The sequence below is a fragment of the Atractosteus spatula genome, chromosome 24 (genome assembly GCF_055471065.1).
Source record: "Atractosteus spatula isolate fAtrSpa1 chromosome 24, fAtrSpa1.hap1, whole genome shotgun sequence".
Lineage (NCBI taxonomy): Eukaryota > Metazoa > Chordata > Actinopteri > Semionotiformes > Lepisosteidae > Atractosteus > Atractosteus spatula.
In genome coordinates, this window is record NC_142729.1 from 11,221,436 (window position 1) to 11,245,563 (window position 24,128).

Below are 24,128 nucleotides of genomic sequence, written 5' to 3' on the forward strand. Positions count from 1 at the left end.
CAGTAAAGACGTTTACAGTAAGTCTTTCTACGACAGACCAACGGACCACGAGTGCCCCTGTCGGTCAACCAATCACGCACCGCGGTATCCCGTGTCATCATACCTGCGGTATCTGTACCGCGGTGTCTGTGCCGCGCACTTTGAATGGCTGCATCTGTAACTTGTTATGGTTAGGAATTCTAATTAAAGCAATTTATTCTGTGTCCAATAGGAGGGAACAAAGCTTTATTTTTATTCCTTGTGGCACCAGGACTCATGGCTGCTGCAGTTCATACCTTCGGATTATCTTGTAAATGCATTAATCTGTCACACTGATTCCTTTGCAATGACTGGATATTTAATGTCTCCAAATTGCTTTCTTTGTCTGTCAAGGGGTTGGAGGTGGGGCTGAAGTAAATGTCTCCTAAGTTTAATACTTGATATGTCCCCAGTACATATAGTAGTAGTTGCTATGGGTTTAAGAGATTGTGAAAGTAGTGAATATTTAACATACAGTGATATGTACATTAAATAAAAATGACAATATAGCATACATATTAAACCTCATCCATACCTCCCTCAAATGAAAGTCAAAATCAATGTCCTGGAATAGATATACCCTTTAATATTTGGAATGATTTTGGAAAGTACAGGCCTGGTTAGGGTCTTGAATGCAAGAGAACCCCTTGGACATCCAGTTTGAACCTTCACATTTTTATATATATTAGTACACACAATAGAAATAAATTTCCAGAATAACAACAGGAACAACCAGGATTTAAAATTGTCTTTTCTAAAATGTCTACTACCTTAGATAAAAATTTGAAAGTGGTTTAAAAAACTCTGCAAGTTTTTTTAATGAAGGCAGGGAATCGGGTTGGATTTCTAAGCCTTTCACAAAATGTAAAATAAATGATAAAGTAAAAATAATGAAAATAATAAATTTATGATTGCGTTCTATTTACAAAATTTCCTTTGTTCCGCTATCCATTAAAGCTGTCAACGTAAATGTCAAGGATAAACACAATTTTGACTCTTACAACCCACTTGATTGCAATATGTTTTTGTGATGTGTTATAAATGTTACATGTTGTTATGTGTTATACTGTACATGTGCAATAGAGTGATGTGCAATGTTTTTTTTTATCTTTTGTAATAGAATAACGTGTAATGTTTTTCTTTTCTTCTTTTTTTTTGTTTGTATTCTATTTAAATGTACCAGAGTGCTGTGTGTCCATAAAAAAAATCCCTCAGGGGACAATAAAATCTTATCTTATTTAAATTGTAAAAGAGTACATTGAAAACACCTTTTTCAAGGTAAGAGAAAATGATCTTTATATATTTTAGTGATTTTTTTCTTCTGCGCTTGCATTTTGCTGGAGAACTGATTAATTATTGATATACTGTACTTTGGTGCTTCTCAAAACTATAAACCAAGATGAATATTCCTATTAAAAGGTCATTTGCTTTATACTGATGTATCTAGTTACAAAATGCAGGTCTGAAAAGCTCAGATTTGTGATTTATCTTGTGATGACCTTGTGTTTTGTGACATATAGTCCATAGTATTTTGTTTTGATTCCACTGGAATAAATGTGTACATTAATATTAATCCATGTGCAGATGTCACTAAAGTGCTGGTATAACTAAATAGTTTCACTGCATTGGAAACCAACTTAATGGTCATGTTTAGAGGATATTGATCATTGCTTGCAATTTTGCAATATTTTGAGAAGTGATGAAAAGGTGTTGTTAAATTCCCTTCCTCTTTCTCAGCATCCTGGAAACTGTTGGTCTGGATGTTAATTTTTGTCATTACTTTAAGCTTATGATTGCAGTTGGTCATGCTAGAGCTAACAGTTCCCTGGGAAGACTGGATGGAGGAGGCCAATGAAAGGAAGAGAGCCAAGTATGAAGAATTGGTTAACCAGTCCCATTTGAATGTGTGGAGGAGCACAGTGTGAGTCCATTGAGGTGGGCTGCAGAGGATTTGGTGGCCAATCACTCTGTAGAGCCTACAGTCCTTTGGACAATACAGTGATGAGCAAGAGGAAAGTCAAAACAAACTAATATAGTGGTTGCAAAAAGAACCTCAGGATGGCTATGGATCAAGAGGAGTGATCCGTGGGTATCAAAGCCACCGTCAAGCCAGGGCTTGATCAACCTTGGCTGGGTCACCTGGGCGAGAGTTTCTGATTTTGAGAGACCATGAAAACCCTGTGACCCTAGATAACATCACTGATGTCCAGGTGCATCATAGGGTGAGTTTTTCAAACTCTTAATATTATTTGAATATTTAACATACTGTGATATATAAAAATAAAATAAATGTGAATAAAGTTTACATATTATTGTATTATTAGAGGAAGTCTTTATTATGCTCAAGGGATACTTTGTTGAAAGTAAAACTAGCATTTTGGCTGGGCTTAACCGATGACCCTTTCACGTGAAAGGTGAGAATTCCACCACTGAGTCACCAATGCATCATTCTCATTCGCTTTTGATTTTTATTTACAACAAATGTAGTTAAAGAGCAGTTAAAACAAGCACATTAAATATTTCCAAAACAATCACAACAAGTGACTGAGTTAAAGACATTGCTGTAGAAAATGTACAGCTATATGTAGAAGTTGGAATACTGTTGTATAACTTGTTTTTTAATGTTTAGCTACTGTTTACAGCTATATGTGTATATTATTTTTCATTTATCATTCATTAATTAATATTCTTAATGACATTCAGAGATGTTAACTTTGGTTAGTTTTATTTTTAGTGATCAAAACTATCCTTTAGTTACATGATTCCATATTAATATTCCATATTAAGTTAATTTAAAGAAGTACAATAGGGAAACTTACTGTAAATGAAGCAATTGTTTCACTAACATCTAAGACACTACAAGTGCCACCTATTAATCATCTTCAGCCAGTGAAAAGGTAAGTTTGGTGTCCTGAATGATATTGTAGTCTGCTGCAGCGAGTTTGTCACAGGAAAGATTTCTGCCCAACATTCTGAATGGCCTCATCTAAAATAAAATAAAATGAGCGTGAGCTCTATAACACACATATACAACAAATACAACAGAAACTAGTCAACATTTCTGACAAAACAAAAATGGTTTATGATGTTCATTGAGAAATCTTGTGGAAAGAATCAAACCCTAACTGTAAATGTAAGACAGAGCTGAGATCATGGCTGTCTGATCTCTATATCCTGCATTTATTGTGTGTACAGTATATCCAAATTACTGTGTCATTCAAATTATTATTCTACACAAAAGCTAGTATAATTACATTAATAGTCATAGTTGTACCATATTTATATTTATTTCAGCTTGCACCCCAGTTTACCCATGTGGACATGAGGAGAACATGTAAACTCCATGTCAAGCATGCTCCAAGCTGAACCCATTGTGAGACACAGTGTGGCTCTCCACAACAAAGAGCTGGACCTGACATCTCAGTGAAGCAGCATTAACATAAAACTTAGTTAAATATTGAAAAGGCTGCTGAAAACCCTGATATTAATAAAGCGTATTTATATTAAAGAGGTCCAGTCTGGATAATAATAAAATAAATACTTTATTTAAAAAATTGACAAACAAACCTATGAGAGCTATTTATTGAGCCTACAGTATACAGTATAGTCATCTCCCATGAAGCCTACCCCCATCCCTCCCACTCACTGACTCAGTGACCCAATATCCCAGCATCAGCACTGTGATCTTATAGAGTTATAGAGTAAAAGGGTAAAAGGGTTATAGAGTAAAATTGAACTATGTGCAAATTTGGTTTTGAGTGCTACTTAAATTCTAACCCCTGCATACGTTGTGAGTAGACTGTATAAAGAAAAAGAATATACACTCCAAAAAAAAGACTAAGAAAAACATGCAGTTTTTTTCTGTGGACCTGGCGACACTGCTTGTCTTCTGTGGAGGAGTCACACTTGTGAAATAATCCAAATTTTGCGAGCGCAAGGACGACACCTCCGCTGCCACATAGAGCACCACTTCTCTGGATAGGGAGGCTTGTCTGTTAGCAGGCAAAATCATTGTCCTTATGTTGGTGAATGACTGATTACAGACATTACACTGAGTAACAGAAAATAAATGCAACTTAATTTGTTGATCGTATCAACCCATTTACTGTCTGAAAAGGTGTCACGCCCTCTGCAGCCAGAGGGCGCTCCTTCTCTGTCCTGTCCCTAGTTTCCGGTCTGCTGTCCATCCGGTCCCTCTCTTTCCCTTGGGCTATATATTTATGGGTCTTGCACTCTGTCCTCGCTCAGCATTGACGTTCGGATGTCCTGAGACCCGCCTAGCACCAGGGCGCCCCACGTCCGCTCCCTGAGGGCATAGGTTTCTATACGGCATTCCTGAACTCTTTGCACTAATGAGCCCAGGCCTTTTTCCCGTCTCGCCGCTACGCATATGGGTCTTTTTCCGCTCTCCTGCTCCCCACGGTTAGTCCCTTTGGATGTCGGTGACAAAAGGGGGGTTTTCAACACCTCGCTTAAACTTTATCTGACTCTTCGTTAAGGTTTGTATCTTACTGGTCAACAGAATTACAGACTGTTATGAAAAAACATCCCCAGCCCTCTCAAGTCTCGAGGTCTTGAGAGGAAGATGGGGATGACCCGCTGCAGGAAACGGAGGAGCCTTGAGTAAAAAGCTTGGCGACAGCCACAACTCGATTAGTTCAAAACCAATAAGGCTTAATCTACATTGTTTTAGAAATGAGCTCTTTAAAAAAATGTACATTTTACATAAATAAGCAGTGTAGGTCTGTGTATATATTACAAATACCAGAGATGAAAAGTAAAGAAAAAGGTGGGTGAAGGACAAATACGGCCTCAACTAGATAAAGTCCAGGATATCCAAGACTGGCCGGTCCCCACAACAAAGACACAAGTAAAATCATTCCTGGGCTTACTTTATTATTATCAGCATTCTATTCCCCAGCTTGCTGAATGGCCTGACGTTTACCTCCGCTCCAAAGATTGTACACTGGACCCCAGAATCAGCCAAAGTCTTCATTGACCTGAAAGATGCCCGCTGTCAGGAGCCCATTCTTATGATGCAGGATTCGGGAAGCTGTTCCTCCTACAGACCCACACCTCAGAGAAGGGAATTGGACAGCGTTCTGTCTCAGGAATTTGATGTAGTGGAGCATCCTCTTATGTTCCTGAGCAGGAAACTACTCCCGAGAGAACAAAAATAAACCGTGGTCGAATAGGAATGTCTGGTCGTAAAGTGGGCTATAGAATCGCCACGGTTTTATCTGCTGGGCAGGGAATGCACTCTAGTGACTGACCACCCACTCACCTGGAAGAAGGCTAGTAAGAAGAAATATACCAGGGTGACTTGGTGGTTCCTTGCCCTTCAGCCGTACTGATTTGAGGTGAAACATTGAGCAGAGACAGCACATGGGAATGCCGATGTCCTGTCCAGAAGGCACAACCTGACCGCTTAGGGTGGACCACTCTAAGCTGGGGGGAAGGATGTGTGGTGCACCACTAGAGGGCCCTCTAACTGCTCCCTCTCTATCTAATTCCAGATGAGAATATATATCCCCACCACCTGGTGTCATCATTAGAAACCCTATATTACATTCTCAGGTGATCTACGGCACCAGCTGAAAGGCTGCAGAAGCCCTTTTTCCTTCTCGCTTCTCGCTATTCAGTATTTCCTGTGGGCTGAAAGAACGCAACTCAAAGTGACTGCACATTGGTTCTTTACCTCAACCTGAGGTATCGAACCTCTGCCGGCAAAAAGGCAGCCAGAAATTCCACACTGTTACAATGCAACCACCTTCGGGGTGGACTGCCTAGTCATGTATATCAGGGGTTCTGCTCACTCTGCAAACTGAGGAATAAACTTGAGGAAATCAGATCACCTGGAGAAAACCCATGTGAACCCAGAGAGAAGTGCAATTTTTATGAACGTGCAGTTTTATGAACTCCACACATACAGTACTCCAGGTATTGAACTTAGAACCACAGCACTGGAAGATAGCAATGCTAACCTCTGTGCCACCATTAGAAATGGATGGATAGATAGTTATCTTTCTTGTTCAAATTTTTGCATGCATTATTTAATTTTGAAAGCCACTGAGCCATCTAGTGTTACTGTTGAATTTATGACAAAGATACAAAAGCATGCTAACCAGTGTGCCACCCTATTCCGGTAAACCATTTAATTTTTATGAACAGTTACATTCTTATTAATTGTTGATGGTTTAGTTAGTAAAATATTTTAAATTATATTTTACCCTTTTTGATATTTTATAATTTTGTCTTATTTTATTTAAATTTTTACTTATTTTATGATAGTCAGACTAATCATATATTTGAAAATGTATTGTCAATTAATATTTTTACAAAATGTGAAAAAAGTTCAACACTTTATTTCATTGCCAATTTTAATCTTAATTATTGATTTCTAATAGTATATGCAAACACCTGAAATTCCTATTTAGATGTACTGTATATAAAACATTAAAATAAGTGTGACATTCAGAAAACATTCAGAAATACAAGTTTTGTGGTATTTTTATAGATGGCACTTTTCCCAAATTTTCCATATGAACACATTAAATCATGTTGTATCTGCTTAGCTATGTCGTAGGTATTACGGCCATTACATACACTATCTTTCAAGAATGGTTCTCCCGTAAACATGAGTAGCTCACTTTGGAGTTAACTTTTTTTCACTGAAGCTGAATCTTCAATAAAAATAGAGGACAACAGGTAGACCTCCAAATAACACTCTTATACTGTACAATGATATTCCTTCTCCACGGTAAGGAAACAAAACATGCAAAAAAGGTTCCACATACTGTAGCATATTGCTCCACATAGTATTCAGATTCCATGTACTGTATAAGACTGTAAATTGTTGTGTTTGATTGATCACTAACAGTTCCTAAAGCACTCCAGGAATTTACTGTTTCAATTTCAGATCATTTCAGTAAATGAATGACCAGCCCTCACATCACCATACTGAAATGTTTCTTCTGGTTTCAGTGATATATTTTTCCTGACTTGCTAATAAATATCCATGTCTATCAACACATAATTTAAACATAAGATATAAACACAAATTGTTTGGAGATCTAAACAATAATGAATAATAATTTAATTAGAAATGCATAAGTTAATGAGGAGAAAAAAAAATATTTGTGTCCTGAGATTGGCTCTGAAAATCTTCCTCTTTTCATACAAGGTGTGCTATAAAGATCTCTGCCAGGATATAATTCTCAAAAACAATCTCTCTTACTGTATCTCTCATACCTACTGTAGTTGAAAACAAAATGCCATTAACAGGTTTATGATTTTATTAGCAAAATGTATGATTCCAACTTAGAAAACTGTATAATCAAATTACATTTGCTTAAAATACTGATAAGATTGTGTAAGCTCAAGTTCCAAGGGTTGTATTCTGAATCACTTTAAATGTTACTTTGTGAATTGCTTAATAGTCTAAATGCTCTGCACATATACTAACATGGAGGAATAATGATAAAACAAAATTATTTTCTAAGGGACAATTTTAAAGCTTCTCATCTGCAGTCTATTCAGGTGTTTTCTCAAAAGGTAAATGAATCAATAAATAACTTACGATGACAAAGAATATTTCTTTATTGAATTCAATAACTTCAACACAGAACTTACCGCCCTCTGTCACTGAACGACTATATACTGTACATCAAAGTAATAAATGCTTGACACTGACTTCTGCTAAGAATTGCTTTGAAGTTCCTTTCTATCTCTTAGATCCTGGGCTATTGCAAGAAATACTTAGAGATACTATACTAGGTTTTCTAAATAAATTTCACAACAGGTTTAGAAAATATCATTGGCACACGGTTTATATCAGCTTTCCCATGAGGACTGACTTTTGTTGGTTAAACACAATCAAAAGGCCTATTTGAAATGGACACATTCACCAAATCAGAAATGATTTTTCTGTTTAAAAGCATGGACACTTCAAACTTCAGGTGTTTATAATTAGACACAATTTAATGAGATATAAAAATGATGAATGACTACGTAGTTTTTTACTTTTTTAAAGTTGATATTTGGAATTTCAGTATTTATAGTATGAGTTGTTGTTTATACATGAAGAACAACTAAATAGTTGTGTCTTGTTAAGAAATCCTGTATTCTATGTTTTAAGAAGAAGACAGGATAGGAGCTGTGAAAGTCTGGCCTGCAGATCTACAGTAGCTCAGGCTCCAAACGGATCTTGCTGAGCATGATAATCTCACTGCCGAGGCTAATAGGAAGCACATTGCAACCCAGCCTTCATTGCAATATTATTGCAGCTTGTCAGAGACATAAAAGTCATTTTACAACAAAGCTACACAGCACCAAATAGCTAGAGATACATAGACTGGACTTCATGGCCCCTGTTATGGCTAAATACTTGTGAAACATGGTGGGTTATCATGTTCAGCATAAACATAATGTATCACAGAGAATTACACCATTTTGAAAACTTTCCGTGCTTCAAGAACATATTGTGTAAAATTACGAATAATTTAAGTTTGGTGTTTCAACTATGAATACTTTTTCTGGGGGGGGGGGGTGTAAATACGAGTTAATTTTTTTCTTGTTTTTGTTTTTCTGTCAATAAAGTCTAATTGAACTCTTATCTGAGCTGAGATCAGTATCACCTTTGATAATCTTCTGAAACCTGACAAAATGTAAGAAAAATTGGTAATACTAATAAGCAACTCAGTTAAGCACACTGATTACTCCAGTTTGTGTAAAAAAATTAAAATAAGCTATATTTAATTACGTGTATCTTCTTCTGCTCTAGCGATGTCACCAGTCACTGCTGTATTCAACGTAAACTGTATTGGATTAAACAGAGCATTTTACCGGTCCACTATACAGTAGGTACGTTAATGCAATAGAAAAGTTAATTGGCATTGCCAGAAATACATATAAAACAGTAATTATTTTTTAGGTGATCAAATTATATTTTAATATGACTCAAAATCATAGTTCTTACTTCAGATTTCCAATTGAGAACAGATCTCTCCGAGAGTTGGGTATCCTGATTTTCAACAAGAGGAACATTTGACATTATTGAGGTATGTTGTGTTTCTTTTCTTCTCTTTTCAGTGTGGAATAAGCCTTTACTTGTTCCTTTGCAGCCTACTCATGCTGACACAGCTCCCCACTTGATATTTCACAGATGACAATTTACAGAAGATCTTGAGAAGACATGGAAATAGTCAGTTGTTGCAAATTTAACACAGTAACCATTTGATTCCAAAGATATTAAAACAATCCTTCAGTTATATCTAGATGCTGTCATCAAGGAGGTGTCTGTTAGGAGGTGTACTGCACCTCCAAATTGAGCTGCTGGGCAAGGGTAATACTGGATAGGGATGCAACTGTGAGGTCATTGGCTACTCTTACAGTTTAATAATGTGTTCTGCAAACAAATCAGATTTTATTCTCCCGAATTGTTTTATATCTTTGAAGTGCAATACGGTTTATCAGCTAACATTGATAAACTACTGCCAACATAGACAAGACATATATATATATTAATCATGTGCACCTTAACTCACTTCAGGATTCTTCTGAATTAAAATTTCCCTAAAATCCTGCAAAATACTTTCAGAAATGTGATCCAGCACTGTGTTACGTGAGTCAATATTTTTAAAGTGTTCTAATAAGATTGCACATAATTGACATGAATAGTTGCACATTGCAAAAAAAACAACTTTGAAACAGACATTATTAAGCACCCAATTTATGCCATATTTCTATTGCTTCTGATTTCCAAGATGATTCATCAGTGAATTAAAGTACAGATAGTACAGTTGTGTAGATGGCAGAGTGGATATAGTGGACAATTATGTAACTGAGAGCTCAAGTGGCACAAAAGAATAGGACCCAGTTGGTCTTGTGAGAAGTGAGTCTGAAACTCCTCACTCCCAATGTGTATCTCCATCAAAAGACGGATAGTCATCTTATCTGCCCATATCTGTTAATCAGAGCTGGATACTTGACTGTGACACTACTCAGCTCATGAAAGGAATGTAAGATTAAAAGAGGCCATACCAACAGCCGCGTGTTGCCATCAAGTTCTAGCTGTCTGGAGTGTCCTCAGATGTCCACACAGCAATGACCACTGTGGCTTTCCAAACACCTGATAGCCTGTTCAGAGCCACAGTCCTCCTCCCTCTGATGATCACCTGGCTGGGGCATTTCAGAGTTCACAGTTTGAAAAAAGCAGATGGGTCCTACAGTGCACATGTCCTTAATAGCAGTGGTAGCATGAATTGAAAATTAGTGTTAAAGGAAAAAAATTACTTTTGGCCATGGACACCATCTGTAATCAAAAGAGGTTTAACTACAGTAGACTTCATGATAAATGCATCTGTCTCTTTCAGTTCCCTTTAAAGACTTTAGAGTTCTGAACTCACTTATTACTTCACAAAAATTTCACATCTCACTTATCACACAGTCATATGACAAAGACTCTTGTCTTTGAGAACAAAGAGCTCTCAAAGCAAATTGGCAGCACAGTGGTACAAAGGCCCAGATCATGAGAAAGCAACTTCACTTTTTGCATACAGTCACATCCATCATTAAGAAGTGGAATGTGTGTCATAGCTCCCAGACCTCATCTGCTGTAGATCAGGCCAACTTCACAAAAGAGCAAAGGGACCAGCAGAAAATGTACCATTAAAATCAACAATAATTTTGAGAAATTTGTACATTTCTGTTGCTAAGGTGGTAAAATATTCACATAGTCCTAATAACTCAGTGCAAGGGAAATTGTCCATTCCATACCACGCATAAAACAATAGATTGATAGATTGCATTCAGAAAAAAATCACAGCCTTTTTTGAATTAGTAGTTTTCAATTGGGGGATAAGACAAGGATGTTCTTCAGAAGAAAGGGAGTAGTGAAATGCTGTGCATGTTACTGTAACTTAAGGAAGAACACATTTCATACTGTACTTGTAAAAGAACAGAGATAGCCAATGGCAGTCTGGTTTAAGGTGCTCTTCTGGATTAAAATGCTTAACAAGCAGTAATAAAATACTAATCTAGATTTAATTCCCTGGAAGAATAAATTAGAAAAAATTATTGTCCCCAATAGCACATAAAACATGTTTATACTTCGATCTCCTTAAAGATTAAAGGGAATCAGTTCTGCAAAAAGATAGTGAGTAATGAATTTCCATTAACACAAGGTCTGCCTGTTCCTTTTGTGAAAAAATGTCATGTGGTAGAAATGTCAACATTTTTATGCGGAACAAATCTTTAGGTACTGTAGGTGGCTTGACTTATCTGAGGTAGGAGTAAAAAGTTAGAAGTATAGATAACTGCAGAAGAAGTCTGATATAGATAAGATGCTGTAGGTAGAATAAAATCTGATTTGTTTGCAGAACACATTATTAAACTGTAAGAGTAGCCAATGACCTCACAGTTGCATCCCTATCCAGAATTGCCCTTGCCCAGCAGCTCAATTTGGAGGTACACCTCCTAACAGACACCTCCTTGATGACAGCATCTAGATATAACTGAAGGATTGTTTTAATATCTTTGGAATCAAATGGTTACTGTGTTTAATTTGCAACAACTGACTATTTCCATGTCTTCTCAAGATCTTCTGTAAATTGTCATCTGTGAAATATCAAGTGGGGAGCTGTGTCAGCATGAGTAGGCTGCAAAGGAACAAGTAAAGGGTTATTCCACACTGAAAAGAGAAGAAAAGAAACACAACATACCTCAATAATGTTGAGTCAAATGTTCCTTTTGTTGAAAATCAAGATACCCAACTCTCGGAGAGATCCGTTCTCAATTGGAAATCTGAAGTAAGAACTATGATTTTGAGTTGTATTAAAATATACTTTTATCACCTAAAAAAGTAACAACTGTTTTATATATAGTACTGCCAATGCCAATTAACTTTTCTATTGCATTATCGTATTTATTGTATAGTGGACCGGTAAAATGCTGTTTAATCCAATACAGTTTACGTTGAATACAGCAGTGACTGGTGACATCGCTAGAGCAGAACAAAATACAAGAAATAAGAAAGAGCTTATTTTAATTCTTTTTATACAAACTTGAGTAATCAGTGTGCTTAACTGAGATGCTTATTAGTATTACCAATTTTTATTACATTTTGTCAGATTTCAGAAGATTATCAAAGGTGATACTGATCTCAGCTCATATAAGAGTTCAATTAGACTTTATTGACAGAAAAACAAAAAAAAGAAAAAAATTAATTGTATTTACATCCCCCCCTCTTAAAAAAGGTATTCATAGTTGAAACACCAAACTTAAATTATTCATAATTTTACACAATACAGTATGTTCTTGAAGCACGAAAAGTTTTCAAAATCACCAAGATTGTTATGCAATTTACAGAACGTCAATTCTAATGTGACCCTGCTCTTCACCAACCCCTCAAACATCCTCAACATGTCTACAGCCCTGGAACCAGAGATTGTATTTTTCCAAGTCTTGTAGATTGCAAGTTTAGCCTGGCCCAGCAGAAAGCTAGTGAGGATGGTCTGAATCCTCTATTTATTGGGTAACCCACCCCAAACACAAAGTTAACATCACTGAAGGCCAGGCTGAGGTCGATGAAGAGCCGGACCAGCACAGCAAACATGGGCGACAAGCAGCGGCAGGCACTGTATCAGTGGAACAGCATCTCCCTCTGGGCGCAGAAGGGACAGGTGTCAGACACCGCCGGATCCAGAACTGACACAAATGAGTTGACACCCAGGATGGTGTGCAGGACCCTCCACTGCAGATCACCACTGAGGGGAAATCTGTACAGGCTACCACAGGCAGGTTGGACATCATCCTGCACCCCAGAGGAACATCCAAGACCAGGGACCAGGGAGTGTTAAGGAGCACAGACAGCTGGGCCTGGTGTCTAGACATTACAAGTACTGTAGTCTATACAGACATTCCCCCCCAACACCAGCTAGAGACCTCTCCTTTGAAGCAAGAGGCTCGAGGAGAGATCCCATCGGCCCGGGACTGAGTGCAGGGGACACACACAGCCCAGGAAAAGGAGGTTGTGTGATTGCAAGGTGACATTCCTCCAATAGACCCTGGAACAGCAGCATACCTTCAAGAGGCAGAATAGATATCATAAAAACACACTGTTCACTGATGATGAGTAACTGGTGTGATAAGCTTGTACCCTCTAGTCTACAAGGCACTGTCTGAAACTGACACTTTACATGTTACATGTTCTTTATGGAAGAACTTCCAATGGTGTAATTCTCTGTGATTCAATATGTTTATGCTGAACATGATAACCCACCATGTCCCACAAGTATTTAGCCATAACAGGGGCCATGAAGTCCAGTCTATGTATCTCTAGCTATGTGGTGCTGTGTAGCTTTATTGTACTGTAAAATGACTATGTCTCTGACAGGCTGCAGTAATATTGGAATGAAGGCTGGTTGCAATGTGCTTCCTTTTAGCCTCGGCAGTGAGATTATCATGCTCAGCAATATCCATTTGTAGCCTAAACTATTGTATATCTGCAAGCCAGACTTTCACAGCTCCTGTCCTGTCTACTTCTTAAAACATAGAATACAGTATTTCTTAACACGACACAACTATTCAGTTGTTCTTGATGTATAAACAACAACTGCAGCCATGGCAGCCAGCAGCCATATCACCCTGCACCTCACAACTGGCAACCCACTGAAGCTAAGCAGGTGTGAGCCTGGTCAGTACCTGGATGGGAGACCTCCTGGGAAAAACTAAGGTTGCTGCTGGAAGAGGTGTTAGTGGGGCCAGCAGGGGGCGCTCACCCTGTGGTCCACGTGGGTCCTAATGCCCCAGTATAGTGATGGGGACACTATACTGTAAACAGGTGCTGTCCTTTGGATGAGACATAAAACCGAGGTCCTGACTCTCTGTGGTCATTTAAAAAAAAAAATCCCAGGGTGTTTCTCAAAAAGAGTAGGGGTGTAACCCTGGTGTCCTGGCCAAATTTCCCATTGGCCCTAACCAATCATGACCTCCTAATAATCCCCATCTATGAATTGGCTTCATTACTCTCTGCTCTCCTCCCCACTAATAGCTGATGTGTGGTGAGTGTGAGGTGGATGCTGCACATTGGTGGTGGTGGAGGGGAGACCCCATTACCTGTAAAGTGCTTTGAGTGGAGCGCTATATAAGTGTAAGCAATTATTATTATTAACTCATACTATAAATACTGAACACCAACTTCAGAAATGTAGTCATTCATCATTTTTATATTTCATTATACTGTATCTAATTATAAACACCTGAAGTATGAAATGCCTATGCTTTTAAACAGAAACATCATTTCTGATTTGGTGAATGTGTTAATTTCAAGTAGGCCTTTTGATTGTGTTAAACCAAGAAAAGCCATTCCTCATAGGAAAACTGATGTAAACTGTGTGCCAATGACATTTTCTTAGCCTGTTGTGAACTTTATTTAGAAAACCTAGTTTAGTATCTCTATGTATTTCTGGCAATTTCCCAGGATCTGAAAGATATAAAGGAACTTCAAAGCAATGCTTAGTGGAAGTCAGTGTCAAGCATTTAATACTTTGATGTACATAGTCGTTCATTGACAGAGGGTGGTAAGTTCTGTGTTGAAGTTACTGAATTCAAGAAAGAAATATTTTTTTCATTGTAAGTTATTTATTGATTCATCTTTTGAGAAAATACCTGAATAATCCAAAAAGGATCAATTATAAACATTGAAGAAGCTTTAAAATTGTCCCTAAAAAATAATTTTGTTTTATCGTTATTGCTCCATGTTAGTGTATTAGACTATTAAGCAATTCACTAAGTTAAATTTAAAGTGATTCAGAATACAACCCTTGGAACTTCAGCTTACACAATCTTATCAGTATTTTTAGCAAATGTAATTTGATTATATAGCTTTCTAAGTTGGAATCATAAATCTTGCTAATAAAATCATAAACTTGTTAATGGCATTTTGTTTTCAGCTAGGTGTGAGAGATAAGATATTTTTTTTGTGAATTATATCCTGGCAGAGATCCTTATAGCACACCTTGTATGATAAGAGGAAGATTTTTACAGCCAATCTCAGGACCAAAACATTTATTTTTCTCCTCATTAACCTATGCATTTCCTAATTAAATAATTATTCATTATTGTTTAGACCTCCAAACAATTTATGTTTATAGGTTATGTTTAAATTATGTGTTGACAGACATTGATATGTATTAGCAGGTCAGGAAAAATATATCACTGAAACCAGAAGAAACATTTTAGTATGGTGATGTGAAGGTCAGTCATTAATTTACTGAAACAATCTGAAATTGAAACAGTAAATTTATGGAGTGCTTTAGGAACTGTTAGTTATCAATCAAACACAACAATTTACAGTCTTATACATGAAATCTGAATACTATGTGGAGCATTTTACTATGTGAAACCTTTTTTGCATGTTTTGTTTCCTTATGGCATGTACAGATGCAGCCATTCAAAGTGCGCAGCACAGACACGTACCGGGGGTAATTGGCTACGGCATCGTGACGCGTGTTGACGCAAAATACCGCGGTACATGATTGGTTGACCGACAGGGGCACTCGTGGCGCGTTGGTCGGTCGTAGAAAGATTTAAATGTCTTTACTGTGCCCGTTTTAGTATTGAATATTTATATGGAATTTTACCACTGAAGGGAAATCTTAGTAGCTGAGCTTAAAAAGAATAGGAGCATACTGTAACGCATGTGAAGGCCATAAACTATATTAATTTTGGAACATAAACATACAGTATATGGCTGGTCTCGGTACTTTAAAGAAAACATACACACCAGTATTCCATTTCTCCCTAAACATTTTAAGCATCGAAGTCTTTAACTAATGTGATACCGGAGTCAACAAGCATACTTTTAGAATTTGATTAAAAGGGAATATAATATGGAATCGCGTATCTAAAGAAATTAATAACGATATAATTATATTCATGTACCGCAACACAAGAATTGTAGAAGCTGTACGATGTCTGTTGATAATGTTTTGTAGGGATTTTTCAACACACCTCATGTGACCTTGCTGGTGGCGCTGTGGGTTAGGTTCCTGACTTTCCCCTTCACCTGCTGGGTGTTTGAATCCCTCTAGAGCCATTACTTTTTTATTAACAAACATTTCTTTGAAAAAATAAAATGTTCCCCTGGGTCAGAGATTAGATTAAATAAAATTTCACTCGCACCAAACAAATTTATATTTCTAAATATCACAACATGATCAAATTTAAGTCATTTTAATAACAATGAATAGTCACCTATGCGTTACAATATAAACATTTATATTGATTTAAATCGCGTTTTGATTTAAATCGCAAACACGTGTTTAAATATATGTGTTTTTTGATTCACAATCAGACAAATGCAACATAAATTGATAGCTTTGTCTTCTAAGTATCTTAATAAACTTTCAGCATAGCTTTCTCCCCGTTTAGATTTATTTTTCTTGGGATCTTGGGATCAAATGTGGAAAGATTAGATTGTAATCGTTTTTATTTTTTAAATACATTTTAGAAAAGTGTAATCTATACTAAACAGCTGGACACCACCTGCTATAAAGATACATATTGTAATACTTTCGGGTTCGGATAGGACGGACACAAGAACTCAAACTTCAGAACTCAGAACTCAGACTTGCGGAGTTAAAGCAAGTTAAAGTTAAAGCACCTTGAATTGAATTGAATTGAGAGAGAGAGCACAGCCAGGACAGACAGGCAAATAACATACACTCCACAGACATTCACAACAGCGACTTATCATAAAACGTTTGCACATATTGTTAAATTATTACTTGTTTTTCAGCAAGTTAAAAAAACACTTGAATTACTTATCCAGTCTCTCGAAATAGAATTATTTTTCAAGCAATGCAACTAACGTCAGGCAACGTGTTTTTTTCAATCCAACATTGACAGCCACATCTTAAATCTTGTCAGTCAGCTCTTTTTTCTCTATTTGAATTGTGGCGATTCAAACAACTTGGGATAACAAGTGGTCTCAAAGTCACCGAGCTATGTTTATGTTCCAAAATGAATATTGTTTATGGCCTACACACGCGTTACAGTATGCTCCTATTCTTTTTATGCTCAGCTACTAAGATTTCTCTTCAGTGGTAAAATTCCATAGAAATATTCAATACTTAAACGGGCACAGTAAAGACATTAAATATACATATACATACTGTATACAGTACAGTTTGCATACGGTAATATGTTTATGTTCCTAAATCAATCTCTTTTATGAGCATGTGAAAGGCATGGTGAATCGGAGATTCTCAGAAATTACTGTACTTTGCACGATTGGAAACAAATGCATGATTGCAAAATGCTGTGGTGTTACTTTTACAAAGACGGTCAATGAAAAAAAGTATGTGGACCAGGGCAATACTTTGAGTTTACAGCTTGTCCAAGGTCATTCATTATTAATACTATTAGTAATATCTTCAGTAAAGACTTTGATGGTGACAGCTCAAACATGAGAGGTTGAGCTTTATTAGCTCCACCTTGCGGAAATTCCGGATACTATTATTTTACTTGCGGTACCACGTGGTTTATAGGAGGTACTATACGAGAATTTACGGTAACTCGCGGTAGACTGCGTCAAGCGCACCGCAAAATAATGCAGTATCGCCTGCTCATTTTGAATGGCTGCATCTGTACTACTGTGGAGAGGGAATATCATTGTACAGTTGTTTTGGGAGGTCTACCTGTTGTCCTCTATTTTTATTGAAGATTCAGTTTAATTGAAGAAAATTTAAGTGACTTACTTGTGTTTACAGGAGAACCATTCTTGAAAGATAGTGTAAATAGCCTAATACCTACGACATAACTAAGCAGACACAACATGATTTAATGTGTTCATATGGAAAATTACAATATGTGTGCTGTATATATGCCATTATTACACATTATTAAAAAATGTTTAAACTTTTACTAAAAAATTATTTAACACAATTATAGAATGCATGCAAAATGTAATAGCACTTATTGATACATACAATAAGTTGATGAGAGGCATTGCTTATAGACTTGTCTCTTTGCATTTGATCTTCTATCTACAAAATTAAAATATTTTCCATTTCCCCAGATAACATATCCTCTCTGTTTAGTTATAATCACATTCACATTCACATTCTCTCCACTACGGATATCATTTCCATACCTCCTCCCTCCTCATCCAACTTCTCTGGTTCCCGTCTCTCCAGCTTCTCTCTTCTTGACTCAGCATCCCTAAACAAACTAGTTACGCGCATTTAACCCACCACATCTATTTTAGATCCCATTCCCACCACTTTATTCCAGTCCCGTTTCTCTTCTCTCTGTCCCATTGTCCTCAATATTATACATGAATCCTTGAGCACTGGCATTGTACCAACGGTCCTCAAAACTGCTGCCATTACCCCCCGTGCCAAAGAAGCCTAACATGGCTCTTGACAATCTTAACAACTTTCGCCCCATCTCCAACTTACCCTTTCTCTCTAAAATTCTAGAACATGCTGTCACACTTCAGTTACATAACCACCTCATGACAAACAACGTTTTCGAACCCCTCCAATCTGGCTTCCGTCAACTTCACAGCACAGAAACCGCCCTGGTCAAAGTCACCAACAATCTCCTAATAGCTTCTGATTCTGGTTCTCTTTCCATACTCATCCTTCTTGATCTCAGTGCTGCCTTTGACACTGTTGACCATAACATCTTACTTTCTCGTCTCGAGACTGTGTTTGGAGTTTCTGACACTGCCCTCAAATGGTTAAATCTTACTTCACTGATCGCTGTCACTTTGTCTCTCTCAATGGGTACAGGTCTGAAATTGGTCTTGTCAAGTCTGGTGTCCCCCAGGGCTCAATACTGGGCCCCTTTTTCTTCAGCATTTACATGTTCCCACTTGGTCAGCTTTTAAGATCACATGGCCTCAGCTTTCATTTTTACGCTGACGATACTCAAATATACATCCATACCAAACCTGACACTGATGTGGCTGTCTCTATTCTATCTAATTGCATGTCTGACATAAAAATTTGGATGACTCAAAACTTCCTTCATCTTAACTGTGACAAGACTGAAGTCATGCTTATTGGTACCCCCCATCAACTTCGTAAAGCCAGTCCTGTAACCCTATCTGTAGATGGCTCTGAACTTGAGCTTCAATCAAAATTGAAAAACCTTGGGGTTATATTCGATTCTGGCTTAACATTCAACCCACATGTACAGCATACTGTCAAAACATCTTTTTTTCACCTTAGAAATATCGTAAGACTACGCCCTATGCTATCATTAACTGTGGCTGAAAAGCTGATCAACATATTTGTATTCTCTTGAATTGACTACTGCAATGCTCTACTCGCTGGGGTATCTAAATCTACTCTGAACAAACTGCAGTATGTCCAAAATTCAGCAGCCAGAATCCTGACCAGGTCTAGTGCAAGTGTTCACATTACTCCTATCCTGGAGTACTTGCACTGGCTTCCAGTCAAATTCCACGTAGACTTTAAATCCTCATGCTCACCTATAAGGCTCTACATGGCTTGGCACCTCAATACCTGTCTGAACTATTATCGCCCTATTCCCCACCTCGCAACCTCCGCTCTTCAAATTCTGCCCTCCTTACTGTCCCCCAAGCCCGTCTACATTGCATGGAGGACAGGGCCTTCTCCTGCTATGCCCCCAAGCTCTGGAACTCTTTGCCCAAGAATATCAGAGAATCACCTTCTCTAAACTCCTTCAAATCCAGACTCAAAACCTTCTTCTTCAGAAAAGCCTTTACTTAACTGGTTCCATTCTTCACCCCTCTGCTCTTCTTAGTACCACCTTCCACGATCTCCTCTATTATTATTGTTGTATTGCTGTAATTGTAATTGTGTCTTATCTTGTGTATTCTTCTTATTTATTGTTGTTGTCTTCTTATTTATTGTTATTGTCATCCTGTAAAGTGCTTTGAGAAGCCACCTTTAAAGGTGCTATATAAAATAATGTTTATTATAATTTTTATTATTATTATTATTATAGTTGATTTTGTGGGAACAGATTCTTCATTAATTTATTCTTTGCTTTTCAGAAGTATTATTCACCTGTCACGAACAGTTCTTTCTGGGCCCTATGCAGATGACGCGATCCAGAATTGTGAAGAAACACTGGTGAAGAAGTCATGCAGGAGAGGGTATGGAGACAGGGGGCGTGTCCAAGGGGTGCAGGTGTCCAGGGAGAGTGAATCTGGGGCGATCTATCCAAGAGTAAATCCAAACGGGTCATCCAAGACAGAAGGTAGTGTCCAAAGCCAGGGGATCCATCCAGGAAACCGGGTCGGAAGCGGCGGGGTGGGGAATCAGGAACCGAAGGTTAAAAGCATAACGGAGTCAGATGCAGCAGGACCCCGAGTACTCACGAAGCGGGATTCAATGAGGAACCAAGAGTGGAGTCTGTGACTGGCTTTTAAGGAGGAACGGAAATAGGGAACAGGTGCGGGTAATGGGAGAAAACAAGGAAGGGCTGGAGCGCCCTTAAGAGGAGGGGTTAGCGATCGTGACATCACCATGGATAATGCCAGTACAAGCTACAGTAATGTGCACTTTTGTGACAATTCATATTCATATTTAATTTCTATTAAATATATCAACTTTTGTTTACAATGTTATAGCTTTACACTGTGATATTAAAAATATCAAAATAGCTTTATGATATGTGATACTGTGATATGATGACATATCAAATTCATGGCACCCGTATCACATTTCACATCAGATATGCACTTGCTGCCCATACTATAGTATTGCAGTACAGGCAGAGTGTGTTCTTCCACCATACAGTTGTACTACTCAAAAATTTTTCAGTTATGTATAGTACATAAACAATTAGATGCAAAATAAGTACAAGTATACACAAGTCGTGTACTACGTCCTTGATGACCACCTCTATACAATTTCTTGACACAATACCAAGATATGCATGCCATTAGGACCAAAGGAATATATTTTCATGTAGGTCTGCTGTGATACAAACGGTTGATCATCCACTCAAACATTACAAAGACAGGAATTAAAAATAACTATAACATTTGTTATTGTCTACCTTGTAGGTTATATCACTCATATAATGAATTAAATTCTTGTTCTCACTAAATATGTGTTTTCTAAACATTGGGTTTTGAATTACAGTTGGATTCTTGAAAATCATAATTTGAATACATGGTAGATGTTTTGTTGGCCTTTTTTTGATGAAGATGGATGGGCAGGGTTCCCACTTAGGCCCTGTTCATCAGCTGATGCTCTGTGCTGGGAATGTCTTGGTGCCTTAGAGAGAAAGAGGGGAGCTCTTGCTAAGTGTTAGGAATGTGCTGAAGACAGCTCACAAAGAAAATTAGAGTCTGTTTTGAACATAAACCTGGCTACTGCTTTTTGTTCAGAAGGATGACAATGAGTCCACCATCTTTCTATTATAAGGACAAAATACCAATGTGTTACATGAAACACAAACTGTCTTGAAGAGTTAAAGTCCTGACTTGCACTGCTTGCAGTCACATGGTTGGTAAAGTCAGATTGCCAGGTTACAGCAGATCTAGAGAGAAGAGAAAGCCAACAAGTTATTAAATGAGTTGTCCACTATGTTTTATACCAGGAAATCACTGTAAAAAGAAAAGGGGAGTAGATTATGTTCATTACAACAATCTGGGAAAATTTGGACAATACCAAAATGTGTTTTGAGAACAACTAGCCCACCTGAAACCATTGGTGGAAGACCACTTAAAGAAGGGTCTGGGGGGGGGCAGGAGTGCAATTATGACCAGTGGTTACAACACAGGAAATTGTGTGCTCCTCCTCTACTGCCCTCCCAAGAGTGAAAGTTATATGCCTCACCATCAGGGCTCTACCACTACAAGGTCCTCCCCTTCTGGCTACATGGGGACCCAGCCACCTTCCAGCGTTTGATGGACCACCTACTTTAACCTTCTGTATGCCTACGCCTACCTTGATGAACTGGTGATCTTCAGCGAATACTGGGACTCACATCTTCATCACTGCCAGGCTGTCCTTTCCTCACTAGCCAAAGCCAATTTACATGTTAATCTCGCAAAAATTCTCATTCGCCAAGTACCTCGGCTATGTGGTTGAGGAGGAATAAGTCAAACACCAGGTTGACAAGGTGAAGGCAATTCTTGACTGGCCAGTCCCCAAGAAGACTGGGACTTCCTGGGACTGGCCGGCTGCTGGGCAACTGATTTTTTTTATTAAAAAAATTAAAAATGAAAAAAAATAAAAATAAGAAACAATGATATGTCCCTGCCTAATTTAGCCATTTAAAATACTTGAATTTTGTAAACACAACACGTTCATATTTCATACATATTACATAGACAGAAATTACATTCTCTTCTCTTCCTGTGGCATGAAGCAGATCAGCAGGTATGGAGCTCAGCAATTCAGAAAGACCATTCTGCAGCCTGGAGCATGTACTGCACTGAGCACCTCTGCCTTTAAAGCTTAGTTTTCTAAATTAATTGTGCAACTTAAATAATGTATTTTAACTTCAAGTCTTTTAATTATCATTAAACATGAGTAGCACTTAAAACCAAATTCACACACAGTTAAATTTTACCCTATAATGCGTACAACATCACAGTACTGATGCTGGGATACTGGGTCACTGAGTCAATGAGTGAGAGGGGTAGGAGGAGGCTCCATGGGAGTTGACTATATAGGTTCACTAAATAGCTCTCATAGGTGTTTGACAAATATTTAAGAGATTAAAGCATTTTTTTTATTTTCCAGACCGGATCTCATTAATATAAAAAAGCTTTACTAATATTAGGGTTTTCAGAAACCTTTTCAATATTTGACTTAGATTTATATAAATGCTGCTTCACTGAGCTATCAGGTCCAGCTCCATGTTGTGGAGAGCCACGCTGTGTCTCACAATGCCTGGGTTCAGCCTGGAGCATGCTTGACATGGAGTTTACATGTTCTCCTCATGTCCACATGGGTAAACTGGGGTGTAAGCTGAAATAAATATAAAAATGTGTCAGAAATGTTGACTAGTTCCTGTTGTATTTGTTGTATATGTGTGTTATAGAGCTAACGCTAATTTTATTTCACCATATACAATTGAAGCCATTCAGAATGCGAGGCAGAAATCTTTCCTGCAACAAACTCACTGCAGCAGACTACAATATCATCCAGGACATCAGACTTAAGTTTTCACTGGCTGAAGATGATCAATAGGTGGCACTTGTGGTGCGTTAGATGGTGAAACAATTGCTTCATTTACAGTAATCTGTTTCCCTACTGTACTTCTTTAAATTAACTTAATATGGAAAATAAATATGGAATAATGTAACTAAAGGATAGTTTTGATCGCTAAAAATAAAACTAACCCAAGTTAACATCTCTGAATGTCATTAACAATATTAATCAATGCATGATAAATGGAAAATAATATACACATATAGCTGGAAATGATATCTAAACATTAAAAAAAAGTTATACAACAGAATTCCAACATCTCCATATACATTTTCTACAGCAATATATTTAATTCAGTCACTTGCTGTGATTGTTTTGGGAAAGCTTTAACGTGCTTGTTTTAACTGCTCTTTAACTACATCTGTTGTAAAGGAAAATCTAATGCTAATGAGAATGATGCATTGGTGACTAAGTGGTGGAATTCTCACCTTTCACATGAAAGGGTCATGGGTCAATCCCAGCCAAAATGCTAGTTTTACTTTCAACAATGTACCCCTTGAGCATAATAAAGACTTCCTCTAATAATACAATAATATGTAAACTTTATTCATATTTATTTTAATTTTATATATATCACAGTATGTTAAATATTAAACTAATATTAAGAGTTTGAAAAAAACATCTTACATGTTTGAACAAATACATCTTACGATGCACCTGGACATCAGTGATGTTATCTGGGGTCACAGGGTTTTCAAGGTCTCTCACACAGGTGACACAGCCAAGATTGATCAAGACCTGGATTATGTCCAGGTGGCTTTGTTACCCATGGATCACTCCTCTTGATCCATAGGCATCCTGAAGTTCTTTCTGCAACCAGTATAGTAGTTTGGTTTGGCTTTCCTCTTGCTCACCACTGTTATGCCCAAAGGACTGTAGGCT

At 37.6% G+C, this 24,128-nt stretch overlaps 1 protein-coding gene and 1 gene segment (V, D, J or C); one reads left to right on the forward strand and one right to left on the reverse strand.

Annotated features, from left to right (window-relative positions):
• The window catches only part of LOC148815891 (Ig kappa chain V-III region MOPC 321-like), a 736,297-nt gene that overhangs the window by 163,532 nt on the left and 548,637 nt on the right, over positions 1-24,128 (reverse strand).
• Positions 12,603-24,128, forward strand: part of LOC148815894 (cytosolic phospholipase A2 gamma-like) — a 41,151-nt gene continuing 29,625 nt past the window's right edge. The window contains exon 1 of the mRNA XM_088904683.1: positions 12,603-12,752. Within this exon, the coding sequence (XP_088760809.1) occupies positions 12,603-12,752 (150 nt within the window). The remainder of the gene's footprint in view (positions 12,753-24,128) is intronic.